The sequence below is a fragment of the Rhinolophus sinicus genome, linkage group LG16 (genome assembly GCF_036562045.2).
Source record: "Rhinolophus sinicus isolate RSC01 linkage group LG16, ASM3656204v1, whole genome shotgun sequence".
NCBI lineage: Eukaryota > Metazoa > Chordata > Mammalia > Chiroptera > Rhinolophidae > Rhinolophus > Rhinolophus sinicus.
In genome coordinates, this window is record NC_133765.1 from 37,313,251 (window position 1) to 37,339,038 (window position 25,788).

Consider the following 25,788-nt stretch of genomic DNA (forward strand, 5'->3'; position numbering starts at 1 on the left):
TGGCTGAGCTGCAGGATGCCTGGAGGAAAGCACGTGCAAAGGCACTGAGGTCGAGGCAGCTCGGTGTCGCTGAGTCATACCGAGGAGTAAACTGGGGAGGCGATGGTGGAGGAGCAGTAGTGGTACAGTCAGGGGAGGGGCATCCTATTGCCAGGATTTGGGAGGTGAAAGCAATGCCAAGCCCAGGCCCAGCCTGGTGCAGGGGCCCCCACGGCAGCACTGGGAAACCCGCCACAGCGGGCGCCATACTCTTCCATCCAGACCTCGGAGGTCCTCTTGGCAGCTGTACTTCCTGAGGTGTGATCTAACAGAGCGACAATGTCAGCTCCTTGCAAATTAATCTTCTTGGGATGTTAGGGCCACGTAAGCTCCAGGCTGCATTCAGGGAACTGCAGCCGGCAAGGGAAATAAAACCAGCAGGAATACACGACCACAACTAAGCCCTCGATGTGGGGCAAAGGGAGCCCTGGGGCCACTCGGGGGAGGGGGGACTTGCACACAGGGGGACTGGAAGCCCCCATGCTCTTTCTCTCCACCTGTCAAGAGGTCCTCTTGGTCCACGGTTTTGTTGTCCTACCTGTGTCCCTCTCACCAGCCCCAGTTTCTTTTATTAACTGCATGAGCTGTGAACAGGACACCGCTCTGTGCCCGGCTTCTGGGCCTGTTCAGCATGGGCGTTCATCTCCCTCAACACGCCCGACCGCTGCATGCCCAGAACGTGTGCCCCCATGCCAGAGACGCACAGACTGGGATTTCAGAGCTTGCGTCACGTGAGCGATGTGCCAGGGCTAAGAGTGGGGTTCGCACCCAGGGCTTTGGCTCCAAACTGTGTCACACTCGTCACTGTGCTGCAGCCAGGAAAGTAAATGGCAGGGCCTGGCCTGGCCAGACTCAGAGGCAGGGCTGAACTCGACGGCTCTGAGGGACGCTTAGGTCAGAGCCTGGGGAGAGCGGGTGGGGTCTTCGTTCTGCAAATCCCAGGGCACCTGGCTCTAGGAGGACGACGGTGAGCAAGGGCTGCAGCTTATTGCACAGGAGGAATAACTGTAGCAATGAGAAGCGCTAAGAGTTGACGGGTGGTTTCTATTGTGTATGCTCTAAGGTCTACACAGGCCTTACACCATTTATCCTTGGAACAGCCTCAGGAGGCTGGCTTATCACAGATCCAGAAGCTGATTCTTACAGAGGTGAAATTCGTGGTTCTTCAACTTTGCTACTGGCAAAGTTGCCTCGGGAGTCCTTTCGAATCCTTGGGTCCAGACCCCCTCCCAACCAATGAAAGCAAGGTGGACCCAGGCACCAGCAATTTGTAAAGCCCCTCCACCAAATAATTTCAGATTGTCACCAAGGTTGAGAGGTAATGGATTAAGTAACTTGGACAAGGTGTCTCTCTCTCTCTCTCTCTCTCTCTCTCTCTCTCTCTCTCTCTCTCTCTCTCTCTCACACACACACACACACACACACACTAAATGTCAAATTCAGAATTCAAACCCAAGTGTGTCTGATTTCAGAGCCCATGGTCGGAACACCACCCAATAAACTTGCTACATAGACACGAGGACGCAAAAAGTAATAATGATTTCAAAGTGAAATGCTTGGTGATCACAGAGAGAATCCTTCTGTGTTGAGCAGTAACTCTCGACCTTGACCTCACATTAAAACCATCTGAGCCTTAAAAATACTAAAGTCTCAGTGCTGTCTTTTGAGATTCTGATTCCATTGATCCAGGGTAGACCCAGGTATTGACAGTTTTTCTTTTCTTTTCTTTTTTTTTTTTTTATATCTATAACATTTATTCTTTTTATAAATGTCAGGTGTACAACATTATAATTCAACATCTGTATGCACTACAAAGTGACAGTTTTTCTTTTCATCTCGCCAGGTGATGGTAACATTTAGCCAAGGTTGAGAGCCCGTAGTTCATAGGGTGGGAAGGCTCAGGTGACTTCTGTCAGGGGGTGCAGTTCTCCTTTGGACAGACGTCAGTGGCATCGATAAGATTTGCCTCATCCCTTCACATTTACCTGCTTCTATAAAATTTTAGGCTTCGAGGACTAAGAGAGAAGGAAAAATCTTTTTCAGTCCAAACTCATGGTCTAATCGAAGTGTGCCTGGAAACAGGGCAAGCTTCCAAGGCTTTTCTCCTCTTTCTGCACTTCACCATTACCCCACATCCTGAATGCCATCCTGTACGCTCATTACAGAGAGCAGGAGGAAAGAGATGATTCTCTCAATTACGGACCAGACCCTTTCTCACTCCCCTGACCTATTGGATTAGGGTGTGTTATCTCATCCCAGCCAATCAGATATTCCCACTCAGCGTTTGGACTGTGGGATTAGTGACGCCGAGAACCAAGGAAATTCATTGTGGCCTCAGCAACAGTGTCCTGTCTAGTAGAACTGGTTTTCCCCAGGGTTCTTGTCTTGTAACTTTCCTTTGCTCTCACCTGCTCTCCATGCCTTTTTCTCCATGCTTCCTAGTAATGGTGAGACATTTGTTAAATCCACTTTGTCAGTCAGAGCAAGGAGTCGTTTCTTGCTTGGGACTGGCCATGCAAACTGGTCGGCTTCAGCACCACGGAGAGCTCTCAGAGTCACGGGGGAATTCTCCTTGTGGTGGGGTCATTGGGACCAGCTAATGAAGCCTTTCCCACAGGTGTGTGTGTTCTGTGCCTTCATGAAATACACATGAAGTAGAATGAATAAAACAAAGCCTGGGCAAATTGGTTCTGTTCTCCTGAAGTGGCTTCCCTCTTATAAGGTTGATTTCTTCATTTTGTTAGCCTCGTTTCTTTCTGCAGGCGTTAAGCTGTCAACAGTGGGTAGTGACTTTGGAGCTGAAATCCCTTCCAGACCGTAGTGAGGAAGTAAAGTCCTTTTGGCTTCGTAACACACCCCCAGACTCCACTTTCTTATAAGTTCAACAGTGAAGGGGTGTGGTAAATTGGGTTTCAAGTGGTCCAAACTCTATTGCGACTATTGGAGGAATTTATTTGCTTTTGAGTAAGAGCTTTTTTTAAGCCAATTTTTAACATTTTCTTTTGAGAGTTATTGCAATACATCTACACTATTGATTTAGCAAGTGGTGGTTCTGGGGCGCTCTCTGCAGTCACTACAGGGTTTAAATTACTCTCTTTATTGCTCCAACAACATCGCAAGCCCCTTATAGGATGCCATGTCTCTTGGTCCCTTCAAGGCGAAAGCTTAGCAAAGATTTTAGTTGGCCTAGAGACAGTAGGGGGGCACTGACCACAGACAGAATTGCAGACAGATGTCTTCTTTTCTGGGTCCCCATCTGCCAGCATAATGCATCGTACCGTGGTATCGTGTCTGCCAGGCGCAGCTATCGAGTAACAAATTTGAATGGGTCCCAGTGCACACTGAATGGCACAGAGTCAGCATTTCTGTTGTGGTTTATTGGCAGGGAGGTCCTGGGACCAGCCCTAAAGGAGCATGTTTCAAAGGTGGCGGGAGGCAGCCAAAACTACAGTTGCTGTGAACGCTGCTCGTGTCGAGAGCTGCTAAAATCAAGAACAGCTGACGTCTGTCGACATTTCCTGCATAGTCCCAAGTCCTGTTCTCAGTGCATGAGGCTTATCCACTCATTTATTTAATCCTCTATGAAATAGGGAGGATTAGTATGCCCACTTTGCAAATCAGGAAAAGGAGGCCGAGTAGCGCAGAGTAACCCAGCCAGGAACTGGTGAGAAAGGACTTTGGGAGCCCGCGGCATGAATCCTAACACACTCCGTGTCCCTGGGAACAGCCATAAGTTAAAGCCCTGGTTCTAACGCTGATGTTCCCTCCTCCGCACTTCCCTGTCTCACTTCTTCGTCTCTCCTTCCCTCATTTCATTCCTTCCTTCATTCCGTCCTCTCTTTTTCACTCTTTAAGTACAAAGCTTCTTGGAGACCCAATATTTATAACGTGTAAGACTGGAGCTGCTTTGGTTGCCACAGGAGTAAAACGGGAGCGAGGGGTGGTGGTAAAGACCAGCTCCAGCCCCGTGGCCATGGCGTGGTACGCTGCAGGCCCTGGGAACAGGTTGAAAATCACACTGCATTGTCTTTAGGGGGGTGTCTTGCACCTGCAGTCATGCCGCTTCTGTGGAATGCTGCTCCCAGAATTCAGGGCTCACCTAAGCCAGTGATGGCACACAGCCAGCTCCGGTGGTCTGAGCTGCATCGCGGCACAAACGCTGAGGTTCTGAGGTTTAAAAGTCCAGAGGTTTTCTAGAAAGACTCCCGATCCCCAGCTTCTCTAGAACAATCTGTCACTGTCCAGTGCCACTGGCCTGCCCTCCCATAAGGAAAATGCAGTGGTGATGTCGCATTTAGATGAACATAGGGACCATCTAACCTACTCCCCTCAGCTCCACAAAAGTCTCCAATTGCAAAATATCCTTCAATTGACTTTAATTTGGGGATATCACGTTATGCAGTTTTTAGAAATAGAAAAAGTAAAGGCTGAGGAGGCATAGGAAGAGATATGATTGCATGAAACTATTAAGGGAGTCAGTTGTCTGTCTTCTCAAAGGAATTTCTTGTCTTGACTCAGAACGTTCAATCCCTAGGTTTCCCTCGGGTTCATTTATCTGTCAGGTTACACTTGTCTGGCCTTTTCTCTCACACACACTCCCTAGGTCCCTGTGGACACAGAACAATTTCTTCTCTTCATCTGAGGTCTCCAGCTCCCTGCCAGATGGGCGTCAAAATTCTAACAGGCACGTGCCCCCAGTGTCCCCAGCTGCTTGCCCCGATGTCACTCTGATCCAGAATTCTGCACAGCTCTGCAGGAGGCTAGAGTTTCCCTCCAATGGTGAAATTTTAATTTATTTTTTTATTCTGAAAGCAAGATTAAGTGTAGATGGTTCACAGGAATGGGAGTCTGGGCGGGGGTTGTGGCATATTTCCAGTGGACGCCTGTGTGGTCACTTCCTTCCATCCCCCGGTGGAAACTGAGTAGCTGCAAACACTCTCCTGGGTGCATATATGGGAGAACACCCCTGCTCTGGCACTTTGGTAAAATGGAACCATCCTAGCACTGTCAGGGTTTTTATTGGGACTTGGAATAACGTATGCGTGGAACCTGGCCCAGGGCCTGGTACACGGGAAACATTTCACATTCAATGGCTGGTTGCCTTTATTCTTATGTTACCTTGAGCAGAATACCCTAGGAGAGTAGCCCCATTGTTCCCCAAAAATCAGATAACAGAATGTCTTTCAAAGCCAGAGAGAAAAACACTGCTTCTCTGTACTCTTGTGCAGCATTCTGCCACCCTTAATGCCCCTTTTTTAGCCTGAATGCAATGGATGCGGACGCAGCTAGTGGGTAAGAGGGTGGCTAGCCCCTTCAGCACGCCAGTTCCCTCCCTGAACACAGGGAGTGCCATCATTTCAATCGTCTAGCAGCGAAGCTGCGTCTCAGAGCGGTGGCGAGGGCCGTGGTGATGCTCACAGAAGAACTGTGTGGCAGAGGGAAGATGGATGTAGATTTAAGGCACATTGCAAACTCGCTGGTGTTACTCCCTGTGTGGGTCTTCCTCTGGGGCCACCGTGGGTCTTGTGGCAACTGGCATATCCGGGACGAGGGAAAGTGAATTGTGGGTTGAATGGAGTTTGTCAAGTCGCCAGTCCCGAGCTCTGCTGTCGATAAGGAGAAGTCAAGACCCGTGTTCTTGCTGAGAGGACAGGGTTAAACCCCCCGGGGATGAGGGAGTGCTGCTGCCCCAGGGACAGAGAGGCTGGGCCGACGCGTGCGGGCAGGGTTTCCAGGAACGGAGTGGAGCGGCCTTAGCTCCTGCACCGAGAACGTGGCTCTTCTACTGGAAACATTCCAGACTCCAGACCCCGCTCGTTCATGTTCCAAGGCCGATAACTCACTCACGAGACTGTCCAGCCACGGCTGGATGTTCCCGACACTGAATTTATTTTCTGTCCCAGAGGAACACCCAGCATTTCATAAATCATGAAGCTCTGGGCCCCACTTCCGGCACAGACAGCACAAGGAAGATTCATGGGTCCCAGAGCTTCGGCAGGTGCAGTGACCTTCCTGCCTGAGCCCCCCAGCAGGGCTGAGGGTGACGGGATGACAGTCAGCGTTCTGGCTGTTGAGCAAGCCCTGAAGAGTGAGTGGGTGTCTCCCCAACTGACTGTGACCCCCTCAAAGGAAAGGGGTTCCCCACCACACCCCACGGTGGTACCAGCACAAGCATGGAGTGGTTTTTAAGCCCATGTGGTGCTTCTTTCTTGATGGGCTATGGAAAAACCCCTGAATGCCTCTGAAAACACTTAGCTGGTGGATGCCCGCTGAGGTGTCGTACCTGTTGACCCACCACTGACAACAATACTTAGTATCAAGGCGAGTATTGGAGGGACCTCAGTCTGACTTTGCCATCTACCCCGAGTCCTGGCCCACTGACAAGCCCCGCCTCCGCCCGGAAAGCCCTTTCTTCCCACATCCACCAATATGGTTCTTTTGATTGAACACCTCCAGAAAGGTTCCGCAATGCCCCCTCCTCTGATCTCCTAAACAAACTGGCAGACGTGTTCTGTAGGGTCCAGCCAATCCACACTTCGGGCTTTGCAGGCTGTGCATTACCTGACGCAGGTACTCAGCCTTGTTCCTGTAACATGAAAGCTGCCAGAGATAAAGTGTAAACACACAGGCAGAGCTGTGCTTCAATGACACTCTTTACAAAATCAGTCAGCAGGCTAGGAACGGCACACAGGCCACACGGTGCCGACCCCTGTCCTAGAGAAACTCGCTGGGTGGCTTGTGACTTCATGCTTGACCACCAACTGTCGTAAGGAGAATGCCATCAAGAGCATGGGACTGGGACCTGGGAAGTGCTGCAGTTGTTTTGACTCTGCCACCAGCCAGCTGTGTTGTCCTCAGCAAGCCAGTTCCCCTTTCTGGGCCTTCATTTCATCATCATCTAAAAAAAAAAAAAAGAGAGAGATGTTTGGACTGTCAGTAGTTCCCAAACTACCAGAATTGCTAGGGAAAGCTCTCTAAAAATACATGTATCTGAGCCCACCTCAAATTTAGGATGTTGGTCAGAATTCTTAGTTGTAGACAAGAGTCCCTTTAGCTAACTAGTCCCTCTGAACAGAAGAGGTTTCATTAAAGGATACCAGGCAGTTCAGTGAATTTCTAGGAAACCCACTGGACTGTATTTACTACACAGCCGGGAACAAGGCATAAAACACTGACAAGAAAAATGACCAAATCTGCAGGGCTCTGTTGTACTGTGTTTCCCTGAAAATAAGACCTGGCCGGACAATCAGCTCTAATGCATCTTTTGGAGCAAAAATTAATATAAGACCTGGTCTTATTTTACTATAATATAAGACCCAGTCTTATATTAATTTTTGCTCCAGAAGATACATTAGAGCTGATTGTCTGGCTAGGTCTTATTTTTGGGGAACCAGGGTAGTGGAAGCACTGCTGCTAGGGGCTTACATAACAATCTGAGGGTTTGGATGCACAAAATGCCACCAGAGCTGACCCTTTAGGACCAGAAAATCCTAACTCCCTCCCCAGCTCTTGCTTCAAAACCCACTTCTACACCTAAGTCCCAGAAGAGTGGCTGTAACTACTGGAGATTCTTCTTTAAGCCTGAATCTAGCTGCAAGGGAGCCTGGAAATGTCATTGTGAGCTCCTTAGCCTCTGTGGGACAGGAGGGTACGCTAGGGAGGGGCTGAATGACGTTGAGTGAGCCACCGACAATATCTGCCACACTTATGAAATTGAACTTAAAGTGGGTCCATTTAGTTCAAAGGCCATCTAGGTTTATACCACCAGGGTGAGGCAAACTGGATTAACTCATTGTCTGAAAAGCTAGTAAAAATCAATTCAAGAGACACATCAGTATTTTCACTGGTTAATGCTCAATGCTGACGGCTCTTCGCCCAGGTCCCTGACTTGCAGTTGGTGCCATGTCCCAGGTACTATCTCTGAAATGGGTTTTCTTTGTCTTCATATTCTAGTGACCGTGGTGAGGAGGAGGGCCAAAGGGAGAGAGGGCCCTTCCACTGAACAAAGCAGCTTAACGCTGTTCTCTTTTGCTCCTTTCCAGAAGCAGCAGTTCGTTCAATGAGGTTGTGCAGATGAACTTTGAAATAGCCAGCTTCAGCAGCCTCTCGGGGACCCAGCCCATCACTTGGCAGGTTGAGTACCCCCGGAAGGGAACCACAGACATCGCCGTGTCTGAGATTTTCATCAGCCAGAAGGACCTGGTTGGCATTGTCCCCTTAGCCATGGTAAGCCTTGTGTGATCGTGGACGCACTGTGTTCAGCTGTCTGAGTGCGTCCTGTGTCCTTCCTGTCTTTCCCAGAATGTTTGCTGCACTCATTTTACGAAATGTTTACGTGAAGTTTCCCATCTCCTGCCAGCCTGGAAGGCGCTACATTTCATTAGTCCTGACGTCTCAACTTCAGTTGTTTTCATACCAGCTTCATAATATCTGTCCTATCCTTATAACAAGCTTATTATTTACGTACATTTTATTCTCTAAGTCTATTCCCATTCTTTTTTATAAGGAATCTTTCAGTTACCATGCATATTAGGATAAGTATGCTATGCTAGTGCAACGAGCAGCCCCAAATCCTCAGGTGCCTAATACAACATGGTTATTCTTGCTTTGATACGTGGCGTAAATGGTACCGGGTTGTTCTGTGCCATCCCCCAGACACCTGGACTGATGGCTGCATCCTCATCCTGTAGCGCTTATGTCAGGAACACGTGGCTTCTTGGTCACTGTGAGAGAGGAACAGAGAGCTGAAGAATTACACCCAAGTTCTTCTAAGCAGTGGCCTAGAAATGACATGTGACACTTCCGCACACGTCCTTCTGGTCAGAAGGACTCCCAGGGCCCATCAGCTTTCCAGAGGCTGGGAACATGCGTGCAGAAGGAGCCCTGGGCGAACCCCATGGTCTCTGCCTTACTACACAATAAGGCAACACATCATTGACACAACTAGCGCACAACACAAACCCGTCACGAACTTCGAGCTAGACCCTGGGCAGTGAGCAAGGAAGAGGGAGAATGGTAAGAAGCTAGCTGCAACCCTACCCCGGGGTCACTGAGCCACATCTGCCATGTCCTGGGGCCATTCCTACGCTTATGCGGAAGGTAAAGACCCCCCTGCACTACAAGACCCACAGAGTATGGGGTTTGAGGGGATGGGAAGGTGCTTGGAAGTTCAGCTGTAACTGTCTTTGCCAGAATTCTAGCCTCGCAGACATGGAGCCTGGCCTGGTATGTCTAAAACTCACTTCTGTTCCGCTTTGGAGAGAGCAGGCTTGAGTACATCAGGCTGAGAAGTAGCTCGATTAGGGTTTGCTGGGTGACGTGATGGAAACCCTCCCCCACACTGGGTTAGGCACTGTAAGAATTTACTGGCTGGTGCAACTCAGCGTCTAGGGTTCGTACGGGCTTCAGAGATACCTGATCGGGACTCAGATAGACTCCGTCACCAGGACCTCGTTTTCCTCTGTCTTGTGGCTTTGCTCGTAGTCTACTCATGGTGGCAACACAGCAGCCAGTGCTGCTGCCAATGGTTCAAGCTCCAAGCCCAGGAAGAGCTCCGCGCTCCTTTCCAGAAACCCTGACAAAGGTCTCATGGCCTCGCGTGGTGCTTATTGGGTCATTACTCCTTGGTCTACCCCAAGCAGTCACTGTGACAGGGAGGTTACGCCCCTAGAGTCTGGGATGGCCTGGAGCAGACACTGCAGCCCCCCGTCCCCACGCCCTTCTCCTTCCTGTATACATATGCTCCTGCCAGTTTCCACCTCAGGCACCGGCCAGTTTTTGCCTAAGCATTTTGTCCTGCATCCAAAGCCATTTGAACTCTCTCCCCTTTCAGGCTCACTCGGCAATGCAGCCCTTCCCTTCACGGGGGCAGGAAAGCACCAGGTTTCAGCTCTGTGGCCTTCACGTGTCTCCCTCCCCTGGTCCCTGGCCCCTGGCCCCTGCCCGGTGCCTTCACTGAACCCACGTTAGGCTGGCGGGAGGCCCGGGGCGGGGGTTGTCTGGTTGAGAGGACAGACGGGGTTCCGGGCGGCCTGCAGGCAGCTCAAACTACGAGATGAAGGAGAACCTTCCGTTCCTGGGGTTCGGTTCTGCTTTGACGTAAGAATAACATACACTTGACCCATGGAGATTGGGGTGCTTGCAGTTGAGAATCCATGAATAACTTCTGACTCCCCCAAAATGTAACTACTCATAGCCTACCGCTGGCCGGAAGCCTTGCTGATAACATAAACCTTATTTTGTATGTATTAATAATATGTATCTATACTATATTCTTACAATGCAGTAAACTAGAGAAAAAGAAAATGTTACCAAGAAATTCATAAGGAAGAGAAAATACACTTACAGTATTTATTGAAAATATCCGTGTATAAGTGGACCCACAGTTCAAACCCGTGTTGTTCAAGGGTCAGCTGTGTTACATCTCAGTTGAAACCCCACAATCAGAGGCCAGGCCAGACCACCTGTGGCATCTGTGCAGGCAGTGGGCGGTGCAGGGTGCTGGCCTCTTAGAGGGTAAAGGGGTCACAGAACCCACTGGACCTCACCCTGAGCTCTTAGAATGTGCTGGCACCGTGCGTATTCATCAGCCAGTCCTGGGACACCAACAAGAAACAGACAGGTCTTTCCCTCAAGGGGCCTCCGCTCTGGGGGTTGGGGGACAGCAAACAGGTAGGTGTTTCCTAAGCTGAGAGCCCGTGATGATGCAATGTTTCTGTGGAAGTTCAGGGGATAGAGTGTAACTCCTTTCTCGCTCTGTTAATGTCTGAGTTTCTCCTTAGAGTTTATTTAAAAATGTATAATGTATCTAAACTTCATGCCTAGTCTAGGGAAGCAGGAGACCCTCATTTTGACAGGCTAGAAAGAGGCCCTTTGCTTCAGGACTGACTGACTTAGGCCCAGATTGGGTTTTCTGGGAGGTGGTGAAATTTACCCAGAATTTGGAAGTCTTCGACAGTTATGATTTTTTGCCTTTGCACACGTACAATGGAATCATTTTCCCGGGCCCCTGAAACATAGTGGGAACTGGGTTGTTGTTTGTTTATTTTTTTTTCTTACATTAAGTTTTTAAAATTCCTAGAATGTATCGCTATCTCTCTGCATAAAATCAAATTTAAAATAAAGTGGCTATCAGGAGGACTGTTTAAAAGAGAGATTGCTACTTGTTCTCAAGTCTGCAAGATAATGATCTTAATTCTCACCTCTCCAGGGAGTCATGGAGATTCATTAAGGTCTGAGAAAGCCTCCCCACGCCCCCTCCCCCAAAGTGTGCGGCAAGAGAGGGTTGTTGGTTCTGGCTTCTGGTGAGGTTCAGCCAGTGGAGGCACCAGCGGTGAAAGGACCAAGTAGGGAGAGACAGTCTCCTGTAGTGTCTTGAATTATGTCTCCCAAAAGATATGTTGATGCCCGTATCCCCCTTCTATTCCACCCCCTATCCCCACCCCACTGTGCCTACGAATGTGACCTGTTGGGAAGTAGGGTCTTCACAAATGTGATTCAGATGAGGTCCTAAATCCAATGACTGGTATCCTGACAAGAGAGAGACATTTGGACACGGAGGGAAGAGATGCAGGGAAGAAGGTCACATGAGGATGGGGCAGAGATTGGAGTGATGCACCTACAAGATGAGGAATGCCGACGGTTTCCAGAATCCAGGACAGAAGCAACGAAGTGTCCCCCATGGGCTTTCAGAGGGAGCGTGGTCCTGGTGACACCTGATTTGGGACTTCCAGGCTGCAGAATCTCGCGAGAGTAAGTTTCGGTTGTAAGCCACCAGTCTGTGGCACTTTGTTAGAGCAGCCCTGGAACACTAATGCTTCCCTACCTGTGTCCCCTTGTTGCACACCTGCCAGGGCCGTGTCCCCTTTGCCTACAGCTCCTGTCCTGTACATCTACATCTTCCTGGACACTATGTAGCTCAGCTACAGTCTGGAAGGAAACAGTTCCTATTGAAACTTACAAAGCAGAACCCTCTGTAACAATGTTCCAGGTCTGCACTGTGCCCTGTGGGAACCACCAGCAGCACAGGTCACTGAGCGCTTACAATTGCCTATAGCAACAGAGGAATTTTCAACTTGACCTAATTTGAGTGTAAATGGCCACATGTGGCTGGTGGCTGCGTTATTGGATGGGACAGTGACTAGAGTGACAGTCATGAAGGTGGTGGTTATCCATGGGTGGATAACAATTTACCCCAAGGGCCAGGAATTCGGGACCAGCCCTGCCGGGGGTTCCGTCTCAGGGTCCTTCAGGAGCTTGCAATCCAGGTGTTGGCAGAGCTGCGTCGTCCAAAGGCTGGGCGGGGGTTGGAGGACCCACCTTCGAGGTGGCAATTTAGTTCCCCTTCCAGGGGCCTCACAACATGGTGCTGTTCCCCCAGAGACCAAGGGGGACAAAGCCTGCTGGGACACCTCGGCAGTCACACACCATCAGCTCTGCTGTATTCTGTTGGTTCTGTCAGCCATCTCTGGTTCAGCGTGGCAGAGTTTGACAGGAGCTGTGAGCGCCCGGAGGCGAGGGTGCTGGGCCACGTGGAGACCGGCTTTCCAAACACTACCACGTGACCTCCCCTCTCGCTGTGTCTGTCTCGGGCACGGAGGCAGTGGATGCTGTCCTCACTCAATCGGCTAACAGAATGTGTGCTGTTGTCATCCTGAGTGCCCCAAGCCTCCAGTTTTCACTTTCTAATACGATAGCTATCTATAGGTATAACCTCCGTAGGCAAAAACTCCTTAGGGTCGTCCGTAATTCTTGGGGCTGCAAAGGGATCCTGGGAACCGCTGGCCTGGTGAGGGCTGCCGGAGGGCTGCAGGACCAGGGATCTGGTCTTCAGGACCACATACTGCTTTTCAAACGTGTGAGTGAACTGAGTGGGGGTTGGGCCCACTTACCTTTCCATCCAGAATCCCCCTTGTCTTTCTTTCTGTGGAACTGATTATTCACTCTTTCCGGGGACCTTCCCCGCAACCCCCCCAAAATCGTGACCAATGCTTAATATTCCCAAGAGAATGGAGAACAGCTAAGGGCAGAAGCTAGCCATAGGAGGGGCTTCTGTGCAGAATGGTCTAGCAGCACATTCATTGAACGAATATTTATGGAATGTCCACATCGTGCCAGGTCAGGCTTGCAGACTCGGAGCTTAAGGAGTAAACAGAATAACCAAGGCTCCTGCTTACCTGCTACGTGAAGCAGCGCCCTTCGTTAATGACACCGAGAAGTAGCGAGGCTGGGCTGCGTGTAGAAACCCATCTTCTCTGTCTCGGGAGAGACGGCTGGGAAAATATCCATGTGCTTCCTCTTAGAAATTCCTGCTGTCCTGAGAGAAGGTCTGAACCATCGGCACAAGCAGTGTCCCCATGCGAATTAGAAAGGGAAGCCCTTCCATTGACACCCCTTCCCTCTATCAGAAGATGCGCTATATCTGCGATGTGAATACACAGCCTTGTGCAGTGCAAAACCTGGCCAACTGTACTTGGCAGCCCTGCCTGAACTTACCAGCAAACCAAGTGAAACCCACTTTCCTGAGTGACAGGGCAAGAGATGCCTCTACCCACGATGCATTTCTTCCTTCGTTTTCCTTTCTCCCTCATTGTAGGTTTCAGCACCAAACCACGGACTTTGCGCTCTGCTTTGGCTGTGCCAGATCCAAAGTGGCTGCCCTTAGTGGCTTGAGATGCACGGTGTCCCTTTTCCTTCCTCTCCTGCTCAAGGGGACTGGAAAAGGCAGGATTTATTGGAACACGAGTACCTGAGCATATATAACTCCCCCCCAAGGACTGTCAGGCAGTCGTAGCGTCGCAGCCGCCCCCATTCTGGCTGATAATGCCGGGCTGGTGTACATGGCACCCTCAAAAATGATAAGTGATCGAGTTACTCAGAGGCAGTATTTTCAATCACTCGCTGTAATCAGACCTGAAAGTCACTTTACCATGTGTTCCTGGCGTTATCTCAGATACAGGCTTGTATCACGTTAAGAGATTCTAAGTAACAAATTTCCTAAGATACTGCATTGTGTCCTGTAATGAGAGGGGAAAAAATCGTTTTCTGAATGCTTACAGAACCCCCACTGTGTTTGAGCGCAGAAATCACCAGAGCCCAAATTCTTGAAAGTAAAAATGAAAGGGAATCGTTAATGGAATTTCATTTTCAAGCACCTTTGGTGGGTGCACATTTGAATGAAAATTAATCTTGGTATTTTGCTTTATAAATTAATATAAGAACGGCCAGATGAAATGAGATTTTTTTTTTTTTTTGGGCTCCATCTGGATTTTGCCACAGAGTTTAAAAAGGTCAGAATCAGCACACTCATTTATTTTATTGAAAAGTGTTTCTTTGGCCTTCCAGACACGTACATGGGAGAGTTCCGGTTTTCGCTCTGAGGGGCCACCCGCGCTACCAGGTTCACGGGCACCCCTGAAACAGATCTCCGTTAACAAAAAGCCACCTGCAGCGAAGTTACCACTGTGCAGGGTTGCAACCGAGAGTTGTCAGATTCCCCGGCAACGTGTAATTCTGTTTTTGGGTCAAAAGAGAACTGAGCCTCCAAGGCTGGCCACGTGGAGACCACTCACACACAATCCGCCCTGCCACCGCCTTGCCCCAAATCCTGCCCCGTGGGCATTTCCTTCTGCCCAGACATTGTGGGAAGGCCCATCGCTAGGACTATGGTCCTGAGTGGCACACACTGTACATTCAATGAGCCCCCGAGGAAGGTCCAGCCACCTTCCGTGAACCCCCATCTCAGCGTCAGGCCTCCACTCGCCAGGGCAGCCAAGCTCTGTCGCTTCCTCTGAGCCTTGAATGGTTAGGAGCCTCCTCATCTTCCTTAGAAAAAACAGGCTTTATTGAGATGTAACAGAGACATAGACAATCCTGTACATGGTGACGTGCAGTTTCATGAGTGTGGACACGGCATCCACCTGTGAAATCCTCACCGTGCTCAGCGTGACGACCATGCCCACCTCCTCCCAGGTTCCTGGTGACCCTCTGTGGTTTCGTTCTTGCTTTTCTTTGTGGTAAGCAGACTTAACCTGAGATCCACGCCTAACACATCTGTAACCGTATTGTTAACTACAGGCTATGTTGTCCGGCAGCCCTCCAGCTCTCACTCATCCTGCGTAACTGAAACCCTGTGCCCTTGACCTGCAGCTCCCCACTCCCTGCCCCCAGCCCCTGGCAACCACCGCTCTGCTCTCTGCTTCTGTGACTTTGACTCTTTTAGATTCCACTTGTAAGTGAGATCGTGCAGAACCGGCCTTTCTGTGTCTGGCTTATTTCACTGAGCATTGTGTCCTCCAGGTTCCTCCGTGTTGTCGCAAACTGGCAGGATTTTCTTCTTTTGTACGGCTGAGTAATATTCCACTGTCTGTACACATCACCTTCGCTTGGCTCATCCATCCATCCATGGACATCTGGGTTGTTTCCGTACCTTGACTATTGTGAAGAAGGTTGCAGGGACCATGGGAGTGTAGATATCTCTTTGAGGTCCTGACTTTGGTTCTTTAGGATGTTTACTCAGAAATGGGATTGCTAGATCATCTGCTGGTTCTATTTTTAATCTTTTGAGGTCCTTTCACCCTCCTTTTGTTGATTTTCCCAAAGGGTCACAGAAAACCTTCCCACACTCCACAGCAGTAACTAACATTTTGGAGTGCTTCCCACACACTCAGCATTCCACAGACAGTGTCTCCTGAAGTCTGTTCAAATGCTCCGTGAGACGGAAATTATTGCTGCCACTTTACAGATGAGAAAGCTGACGCTCAGGGGCGTGAAGTCACTCACCCTCGGCCACACAGCTTGTAGGATGCAGCCATGGGATTTGGCCCTCGGTCTGCATGACACCCTCCTTCCTCCCTGTAACCACACGAGAAGCTGAGACCCCCACGAGGCCGGAGTTACTACAGTCTAAGGCATTTTCTTAACTGCAACCTTTTCTAAATAATTTCTGCTGTCTCGTTAAAGTGCCGCCCCTGTACCCCTCTCTACCATGCAATCCTGCTTCCGGGAAACATGGCAAACAAAATGGGGCTCACTGATCCAGACACCCCCATTGGATCCCACAGTTGATGGAGTGGGAATTCCCAGAACAGAACTTGTCCAAGTGCACTGTGGGTATTTGTCTTTCCATGACCCAATTTCCGCAGGCTTTCTGTCTAGGAAGGGGCTCTGGGACTTTCCATCAGCAAACAGTAAGTCACCTGTAATGTGGGGCTTGGTTTCCATTGAGATTACCTGTAAAATGCGTTTCCTAAGGGGCACCGTGGGAGATGGGAGACTGCCTTCATTTTCTGCAAAACCTCCAGAAGCTTCCAGTTCCACATGGGAGGCCTCATTTTGGGGGGTTTGTCCCCATTTCTGCATAGAGGGCAGGGTAGAGAACTGGACTGGGTGTCCCCCGTGGTTCTGTGAGTGGCCGAAGGCTACTGACATCTGCTCGGCACTCTGCTGTTCATAAAACACTTTCCCATATTTGGTCTCATCTTGTGTTTGTCAGTGTCAGTCATGGAACATGACTTCCTTAGAAGCAAGGGTCACCAATCCCCCCTGAAAATGTGGCCGTGTAGTTCTGGGCGACCTAGTCGGAGACAGAGGCCAAAACTAGCAAGAATTTCCAGAGATTAGAGCTGCCCTGGTTTGGTGGCTCTGTGAAGTCAAAGTTTGCCGGATCACATTGAGATTCATTTCCATGATAATAATAATTAACATTTACTGACAGCTTGGCACTGTGCTAAGCGCTCATATTTATTAATTCATTTAGTCCTCGGAGCAGCTGCTTCAGCAGTGCCTGAGCTGATGTTATCTTCATTTTATAGCTAACATGCCTGTGGTTACACAGCTTTGCAGTGGTGCAAGTGGGGTTCAACCCATGTCTAACTCTGTCTTCTCCACTTCTACACTTTATAGCGGAAAATATTTATGGTAAAAGGGTACAGAGGAGGCGACGAATGATGATGATGGTGATGGTGATGATGGTGATGATGATGGTGGTGATGATGGTGATGATGGTGATGGTGGTGATGATGGTGATGGTGGTGACGATGGTGATGATGGTGGTGGTGTTGTTCATGGTAATAGTGATGATATCATCTTTGAGAACATTCATCAGATCTGATGAATGCGGAAGTTGGAGGACGAGACTGGTATCTTTGATCCAAAAGGAGGTGTCTCTAAATACCTCTGGATTACACACTTTAAATAGATGAGTGATGTGGCTGTGAATTGTATCTCAAAAAGCTGTTTTAAAAAACTGTGCTGTAGTCTAGCTCCGTTCTACATCAAACACTGTGCTCCTTGAGGAGATGGAATGAAGAAAAGCACAGGAGACTTAATGGGGGAGGCTGAACAGTCCATGGTGGGAATGCGGACTCCAGAGACAAGCCACCCTGGGTTGACTCCTGGCTCCTGGGACTTCCAAGCCACGCTGGCTCCAGGCTCCTCTTTCCCACATTTCAGCTTCAGACCCACCAGCATGATGGGCGCCCTTCACACAGCCACTTCAGCCTCCAGGCCTGTCCCTATGCCGTTGTCCTCACATCACCTTCCTCATCGAGCCATAGCCAGCACCTCCTTTAATAATAATAATAATAATAATAATACAATAATTGTTGGCATCTTCTCCAGTATCTCTTTGAGATACTGAGCTGGACTGTATGCCACAGACAGATATTTCCAACTCCCAACCCCTGGTAACTGTGAATTTGACGTTATTCAGAACTGGGGTCTTTGCCAATGTGATTAAGGTAAGGATGGAGATGAGGTCATCCTGGATTAGGGTGGACCCTGAATCAGGAGGTGTTCCTAGAAGAGACGGACAAGGAAAGACAGACAGACACAGAGAATGTGAGACAGAGGGACAGATTCAGTGATGTGGCCACAAGTCAAGAAATGCCGGGGACGTAGACACAGCCAGGAGCTGGAAGAGGCAGAAGGACCCTCCCTAGGAGCCTTCAGAGGGAGCCTGGCCCTGCCTGCGCCTGGATTTTGGATGTCTGGCCTCCAGAGCTGTGAGAAGATAAATATCTGTTGTTTTAAGCCACGTTTGTGATGATGTGTTACAGAAGCCCCAGGAAACAGAGATGGGGTTGGTAGCATTATTTTCCTCTTTTTGAAAGAGGAAGCTCTTCAAACAGAGAGGTTAGGTAACTTGCCAAGGACACACAGCTAAGAGGTGGGAGCCCGTGAATGGGAATGAAGTGGTTGGTGCTGGTCACCACCACTGCCTCCCGGGACAGCTGGGCAGAGTCCTGGGAAGGGTTTGGCGAGCATTCCACAAGCAGGAGCAGCAGATGGTCGCATCTGTTGAAAGCTGCACCTGTCCTTATAACTGACATCGTCTCTCACGGACCAACGGAGAACTCTTCCTCCTGGAATTTGCCAGAGAAACCATGGCGGTGACAAACTAGTTCTCTTACCCTTCATCACTGAAAAGAGGCAAGATTGTCTCTTCTTCCCAGAAGACTCGTATTTGTCCCATACGTGAGGAACTCTGCACGGGACAAGGGGTTTTACAGCCAGATTGCTGCTCACGCGTCTCAAAATTAAATCTGCAAAGCTGGCCAAGGCAGAGGAAACTGGAAACATTTTCCACTCATTTACAAAAGGTCTGCATTCGTCTGAGAGGTCAGCCCGCAGGCGGTCAGGGAGCCTCGAGGCTGTGGCTGTCTGGGGGTAGCCTTTTAATGTGGGCCTCACGTTCCGGTGGATTCTCCCAGACTCCTCAGCAGACACACACGTTAACAATGAAGGAGGAGGTGATGAAACCTCGGCTGAGAAACTGGGCTCACCGGGCAGAGAGAAACCACCCAGCCGACAGCCAGCAGCGGCGCATGTGCCCAACCAACAGCAGCCAGAGCCAGCGTCTGGTGCCCTAAAATCTCATTATTCAGACACTGTATTTGCTAGTATAAACAAGAGGCAGCACTGTTTTTTTAAATCCCAATTTTACAAGGAAATTTTAAACAGTGAATGTGAAATCCTTCTCATCATATGTATGTTGATAATTAATTTAGATGTTTTTACGTTTGCTGTATCCAGCTGCTTTGAACTATCCTTCTCATTTTCTTCAAATTTGTTCTTTTTTTAAATTGGTGCTAGGCCAGAATGCCTTCTTGCCAGCCTATTATTTGGTTCTTTTCAAATTCTCTTAACATAAATGATTAAATCGGATGTTAGAGCAACAGTTCCGTGAATTTGAGCCAAGACTTACCATAGTAATTCATTTACATCTGAAATGTTAGGGGAATTAGCATACTCAGTGTCGTTTGTCATTGGGAAATGCACATTAAGTCACAGTGGAATTAGCCTCACCCTCACTGAAATGGCCCAAGCGGAGGAGAAGGCCCAGTGCTGACCTGGACGCCAGGAAATCGGATCCAGATCGGTGGTGGGAATGTGACAGGATACACAGTTGTTGGAAAACAGTTTGGCAGTTTATTAATACATTACATGTACACTTGCATACAACCCAGCTATGCGAGTCCCAGGTAAGTAGAGAAATGAAAACACCTGCCCACCTGGAGACAGGTAGGCCGATGTTATTACACAACATTATTCATAATCGCCAAAACCTGGAATCATCCAAGTAGCCCTCAACCGGCAGAAGAGTAAGCAGATGGAGGGACAACCAGAAAATAGAACCCTATTTAGCAGTAAAAAAGGAAAAAGCTACGATGCACCAAACTACTGGGGTGAAAGAAGCCAGGCATTAAAAAAAAGGAAACGAATTGTAGGAATCCATTGTATGAAATTTCTAGAAAAGGCAAAACTGTGGAGACAGAAAGCTGATCCGACTAGCGATTGCCTGGGGCCCAATGTAGGAGTGGATGTCCCAAGGGAGGCAGAGAGCGATGGAAATGTTCTAAGGCTGGATGGTGTCGCTCAGTTCACCAAACTGTAGAGTTAAAATGGTTAGATTTTACCTCCAAAGCGCCCTGGAGCAGACAGCGGTGTTAGGAGAGTAAACTCCACTCTGTCTGATCAGCGGTGTGGGCCGTGGCTTGTGTTCCCACAGAAAAATCAGCACCGGGTCAACCATCTCCGTTTGCGGTGTGATTCTGCGTGTTGCCCATCTCTGCCACTAGGGGGAGTACGGTCCATTACTAATGTGATACACGTTCCACTTTCAGTCTAGACTTAGGGCCACGTAGGATTCACAGTGGTTTTGTTTTTTGTTTTTGGTAGATTTGGGCAGGCAGTGTTGAAGGGATAGGAGTCCGCTGCGCCAACCACTAGAGTGGAATTAGTGGAGATGTAGGCACTGTCTGGCCTTCACTGAAATACAACTGATACAGCCCACAGAATCAGAGTGGATGGTTGGTCCTGCAATGGCTCTGACCCCACGGGACAAAGCCTGGGAAACTAGGCATGGCTGTGCGCATGCCAGCGTCCATGAGTGCCTGGGTGGCCCTGGAGCTGGGCACTCTCCCCTCATGCAGCCTCCCTCCCTCTCCCCACCTTGCGACTGTGCCTGATGGCACACCGTCCACGCTGGGCCACCTGGGTGCCTCTGTCCTTGACAGGCATGACACAAGGATACAAAACGATGCTGGCATTCATTCATTAGCATCTCCATGGTGAGCGCCCTGTTCCCCAGCTGACCACCACGTCTGAGACACCTAAGGTCCTTCTGGCAGGTTCCCTTTTCATTTGAGTTATCCAGAGTTCACGTACGTACTCACAACCCAAAACCCCACTTGATAGATTCTCTCTATGATTTGATGGGTACCAGGAAAGCCCACCTGCAAAAATCTCCCCTGATAGGCACCATTGGTGACTCGTGCCCTGAGCCAGCATTTCCTCTCCATGTGGTTTCCTCTGAAAGCCCAGGGCCCTGGGCAGGGTCGCCCACTTAGTTCTGTCCCTCATGCTTGGGTGCGAGCGTGTCTGCCGGAGAGCTCTCTTGTGTCCAGCTGGACACCACACCTGGTGACTCAGATGTGACACACCATCCTGCCACCCTAGGCTGTCCCCCCAGGGATGGAGAAAGCAGACAGCTGACACACTGGCTCTTACCTGCTTACCTGGACCCAGAAGGAGCACACATCACTTGCACTCATGTTTTGTTGGCTGCAGAGGGTCTGGGTCCTGTGTTCTTTCCAGGGGCTCAGGAAAGAGAGGAGTCCCAGGTCTGAGTGGACACCTGGGGTGACCCTCATGCTGGGTGTGTGCTGTGGTGACAGGACCATAGGGGCAGAAGCAACACAGGTGCCACTGGTCATCTCAGCCCCCTTCCTACGGTTCTGGAGCAGGCTCTGCCCTCGGGGCCAGCCTTGGAAACCTCCTTGATTCATAGCAAGAGCTTTTGTACAATTTAAGTGATGCAAAAGTATTGAAAACAGAAAGACACTACAACTTTGGAGGAATAAAGTACTTATTCCTCAATGGCCTTTCTCGATGAGGTTGCTTTAAAAAAGTGACATTTCTCTGGGAACTTGGTACCACATATTGCACGTGCCCATCCCAAAGGATGACCCTGCTTAATAACTCGGTTGTAGCACTGGACCTTCTGGAGACGCGGGCCTTCTTAAATTGAATTGCTTTCTTGTTTTAAATGAACGTTTTGGAATAGCATCTCCATCTTGTATTAAAAGTAAATTGATGGATAAGTAAAGCTCGGTGCCTGCACCCCAGATTGCACGGTGAGCGAATTAGGAGTAAATGAGGTGGGAGTTGAGTTTCCCCGTGGTGACGGAGCCCAGAATTATTGGTCTGTTACCAGGAGCCTACAGAGCTGTTAGTGTGTGTCCTCAGGGAGGGAGGGAAATTTGCTCAGCTACCGTTGGAGACAAGTTGTAACTCCCCAGGATTGAGCTGCTGAATGGTTCACTATTGTGAGGCTGTGTTTCTCCAGTGGTAACTGCTGGCAGGAACTCGGAGCTGCAATAAGGAAGAGGAATGAGGCTTGTTTTTAACTGCGTGTGACTCACGCAGTGAACACAGTTCTCCAGTGTGGAAAACCCGCGTGCCTGGACCTTTGTAGGTCATCTGGGCAAGACCAACAACCTTTGTGTTCTGACCGTCCAGGCACCTCTGTGTAAGCGTCACGTAAAACGTAACTGCTGGGCCACTTCCAGCAGGAGATTAGGGTGTCATCGTGGCCAGGTACAGAGTGCCGGAGAAAGTGCAGAATCTCTTTTGTGACCTTCAGTGCCCCTTTTGCAGTCTGAAGGGATGGGCAAACTCCTTACCGATTGGAATGGCACAAACTCCAACCGATCAGAACAGATCAGAGGCATAACACTGACCAATCAGGGAGCACGCTGGCTGCGCCTGCATCATCACCTACACGTACAGCAAAACCATCACTCGCCCTGATTTCTGCCCTTGCCTCCCATTACATCAGGCCCATAAAAAGCAAGTTCATCCCAGTTCTTCTTGGAGGTTGTACCCCCCTCACATGTTTGCAACAGCTCCTGGCTCTCCTGCTGCCCACGCCAGCACTGCAGCGCTCAGGACGATGTGGGTCCCTGGGCCTGAGGCACGGGGGTCGCCCTGAGCTCCACCATCCCTGCCTTGTGGGCTCTGCGCCCTTGCCGGTCCTTGTCTCTCTGCCAAACCCAAGGTCGCTGCCTTGTCCCAAGGCTGGCGCTGCCAGGCGACGACTCCCCCAGGGTCTTGACTGCATTTCCTAGACTAGAAGCCCTCAGTTTCCCTCCCTCTAAATGCTTTTAGAACCACCAACTAGGAAGGCGTGCAATTTTTCTTTTCATCTTTTCCACGTATGTCTGTGGAGCATCTCCCGTGAGCAGCCCCTGTTCCGGGCACTGGGGATGGAGGCGTGAACAGGACAGATAGGCAGGATGTCTTCTCATGGAGCCTGCATTGCCCCAACAGACATCGCCCCAAAGTTGAAATGACATGTATGCTGTCTTGGCTCAGAGCGCTGCAGAGCACAGTGGGCAACCGGTGGGGAGGCGTGGTGCTGGGGAGGTGACATGTGAACAGAGAGACCCACAGATGGAGCCATGCGGATATCTGGAGGAAAAGCATTCCAGGCAGAAGGAACAGCATATGCAAAACCTCGGTCGTGTTCAAGGCGCAGCAGAGACTGCGGCGGCCAGAAAGCAGGTGGAGGGGGAGAGGAAGGCCCAGAAACCAGTGCAGCCCCAGGATCCCACAGCAGTGCAGCTTTCCTCTGAGTGAGCTGGGAAACAGAAGGCTGTGTGGGAAGAGGAGGGACCCAATCTCATTCAGGTTGTAAGGGGCGCCCCCTGTCTGCTGTGTGGAATATGATCCAGTGGCCACGTAGGTCAGATAATGCTCGAAGCCAGGCTTCACGTCAAAGGGGTGTGTGCCAGGAGCTGAGCTGCACACGTCACACACAAGGAGGACCCTTTCCTGTTTCCCCGAAATGGGAAGTGAGACAAGTTTGCCTCAGAACACCCCATTGATCTGTGCTTCAAACATCGGAAGAGACACGAGTTCCCACAAAGCACTCCTGTGCTCATAAAGGGTCAGCCGTGAGGAGACACTCATTAAGAGGCAGCTGGAAAGGCAGCCAACGGACGAGAGGGGCGGTAGTTCACCAGATGCAGTCTAGGAGCGTTCGGGGCTCGGAACACTGTGTCCCGAGAGGCACAAGAAGCGGCATTCACAGGAAAAAGGAGATGTCACCGCACGCCTGCACATGGAGAGGGGGCCAGGGACCCTGAGACAGGGCGCCTGACTGGCGGTCAGCATCTGCTCTTCCCGGCCACTGACCTGGGGCAAAGCCCAGCTCGCTGCCACCGCGGCTTTGCGAAAGGACCGGGAAACACAACCTTCCGCTGCCCAGAGGTCCGAGGAGTGGATTGCATTGTGTTAGGAAAAGTGTTTGGGCCGCTTTGGAGGAAAGGGGGTCCATAAACCCTCGGGGTTATTGTAACTTTCTCAGTGCAAATGCGTCCAAGGAAGATACTTCATCTCAGGTAAGAGTCCATGTCATTACCTGGCTTTAAAAAGGAGCTTTTGCAGCCCCCACTCGTGGGTATGCGCGTGGGAAAAATGAACACCGACTTCCCTACACACACACAAGTAGGTAAATGTCCTTAGCACCAGCCAAAAAGTGGTCCAATAACAGCTCACTCATCCATCCGTGGATGAATGGACATTCAAAGGCCGTCCATCCATGCACTGCAGCACCACTCGGCCACGGAAAGGAGCGGAGCGCTGACGCTCCTCTACGTGAGGGAACCTTGGAGACACGACACCCGTGAGAGAAGCGTCACAAAAGGTCACGTGTGGTGTGCTCCCCCGTTTATGTGACATGTCCGGACAGAACAGGCGAATCCATAACGACAAGAAGCAGATTCGAGGTTGCCAGGGGCCGGGGCAGAGAGGGTGGGGAGAGGCTGCTAACGGGGTGAGGGGTTGGGGGTGGGGGTTCTTTTGCGCTGCTGACAATGTATTGAAACTCCATAGAGGTGAGCGGGTCACTGGCTGTTACACAGGAAATGGGTGGATTGGCCAGCATCTGAATGACCTCTTCACAGAGCTGCGTGTTTTAAAGGAGCTCCCCTGAGATGGTCAGTTGGTGCATTTGCTTTTTTAACATCCATTCGCAGTATTTTAGGGGTGCGGCTGCCCGATGGTGTAGTGGCCCAGAGCACAGGGTCGTTGCGTTTCCCCCACACACACTTAGCGCCTACAAACTTCTAGCGCAGGTTTCTAAAACCCCCTGTGGAGGGGGGAGAAGTGAAATACCTGCCTCGTCGGGGTGTTGGGAGGAGAAAATGATGAGTCCAGGCGAGAGGCCAGGGACAGCGTCGTCCTGGGAAACTCAGAGTCGTGGCCGCTGTGCCGTGGCCTGTGGTGGGAGTGGTACTGTCACTACTCAGGAGAAAGCTGGCTGGTGAGTTCGGCGTCAGCTCAGAGGGAGGTGCTCACGCGGAGGCTTGGCTGTCAGGAGAGTGGAAGGTCCAGACACACGTCCTCGGCCTCAGTTTCCCCCAGTGCAGTAACAGCAGCCCTTCCACTCACCATGTTGATGGTCAAATGGGGGAATAATCCACGTGAAAGTTCTCTGCAAAGGAGGAAGTGCCATTCTTATGGATATAAGGATAATCCCTCCACAAAAATAATATTGAAGTCCTAGCCCAGAATACCTGTGAATGGGACCTTATGTGGAACTAAGGTCTTTGCAGATGTCATCAACTTGAGATGAGCTCAGGACGGGCTCTAATCCAGTACAGCTGGTGTCCTTATGAGAAGGGGGATATCTGGACACGGATTCACACACACGGGAGAAAAGGCTGTGTGACCACAGAGGCAGAGAAGGGAGCGAGGCCTCTACACACCAGGGAACAGCAGGGATGGCTGGAGGACGCAAGAAGGACTCCCCTGCAGGTTTCAGAGGGACCCCAGCCCTGCTCCACCTCGAGCTCGGACATTTCTGTGGTTCTAAGCCTCCCAGTTTGTGGGCCTTTCTAGCAGCAGCCCTAGCAAACTGATAGACATAAGTCATTGTAATGTGGGTTCTGACCATCGTGCCTCTGAATGCTTACTGCCTGGCGCCTTGTGAGGCCCCGTAAACCTGGGCTGGCGTGGCCATTTGTAGCCGTCCCCGGCGCAGCTGAGCTGGTCTCCCTCAGCTCATGGCACCCTGCCACGCTCTATGCTCTGGAGTGTTGAATACTTTCTGGGTTTAGATGTGGACCCTAACTGCTCCACTATTCATTGTGCTAAGATTTCTAGAAGGAATTGCAAAGTGAAGACCTGCAGAGATGACACAGGAGGGCGAGTAACTGGGAACGACTTGGGTGTGGCTGGACTGGC

General features: G+C 50.3%; 1 protein-coding gene across 2 annotated transcripts in view; it reads left to right on the top strand.

Annotated features, from left to right (window-relative positions):
* Positions 1–25,788, top strand: part of TMEM132C (transmembrane protein 132C) — a 248,787-nt gene that overhangs the window by 193,555 nt on the left and 29,444 nt on the right. Inside the window, exon 4 of one of the 2 annotated variants that reach the window (XM_074321410.1) lies at positions 8,082–8,265. In XM_074321410.1, coding sequence (XP_074177511.1) covers positions 8,082–8,265 — 184 coding nt within the window. Of the gene's footprint in view, positions 1–8,081; positions 8,266–23,702; positions 23,943–25,788 lie in introns of those variants that run through there. The other variant, XM_074321411.1, reaches the window with a different exon arrangement.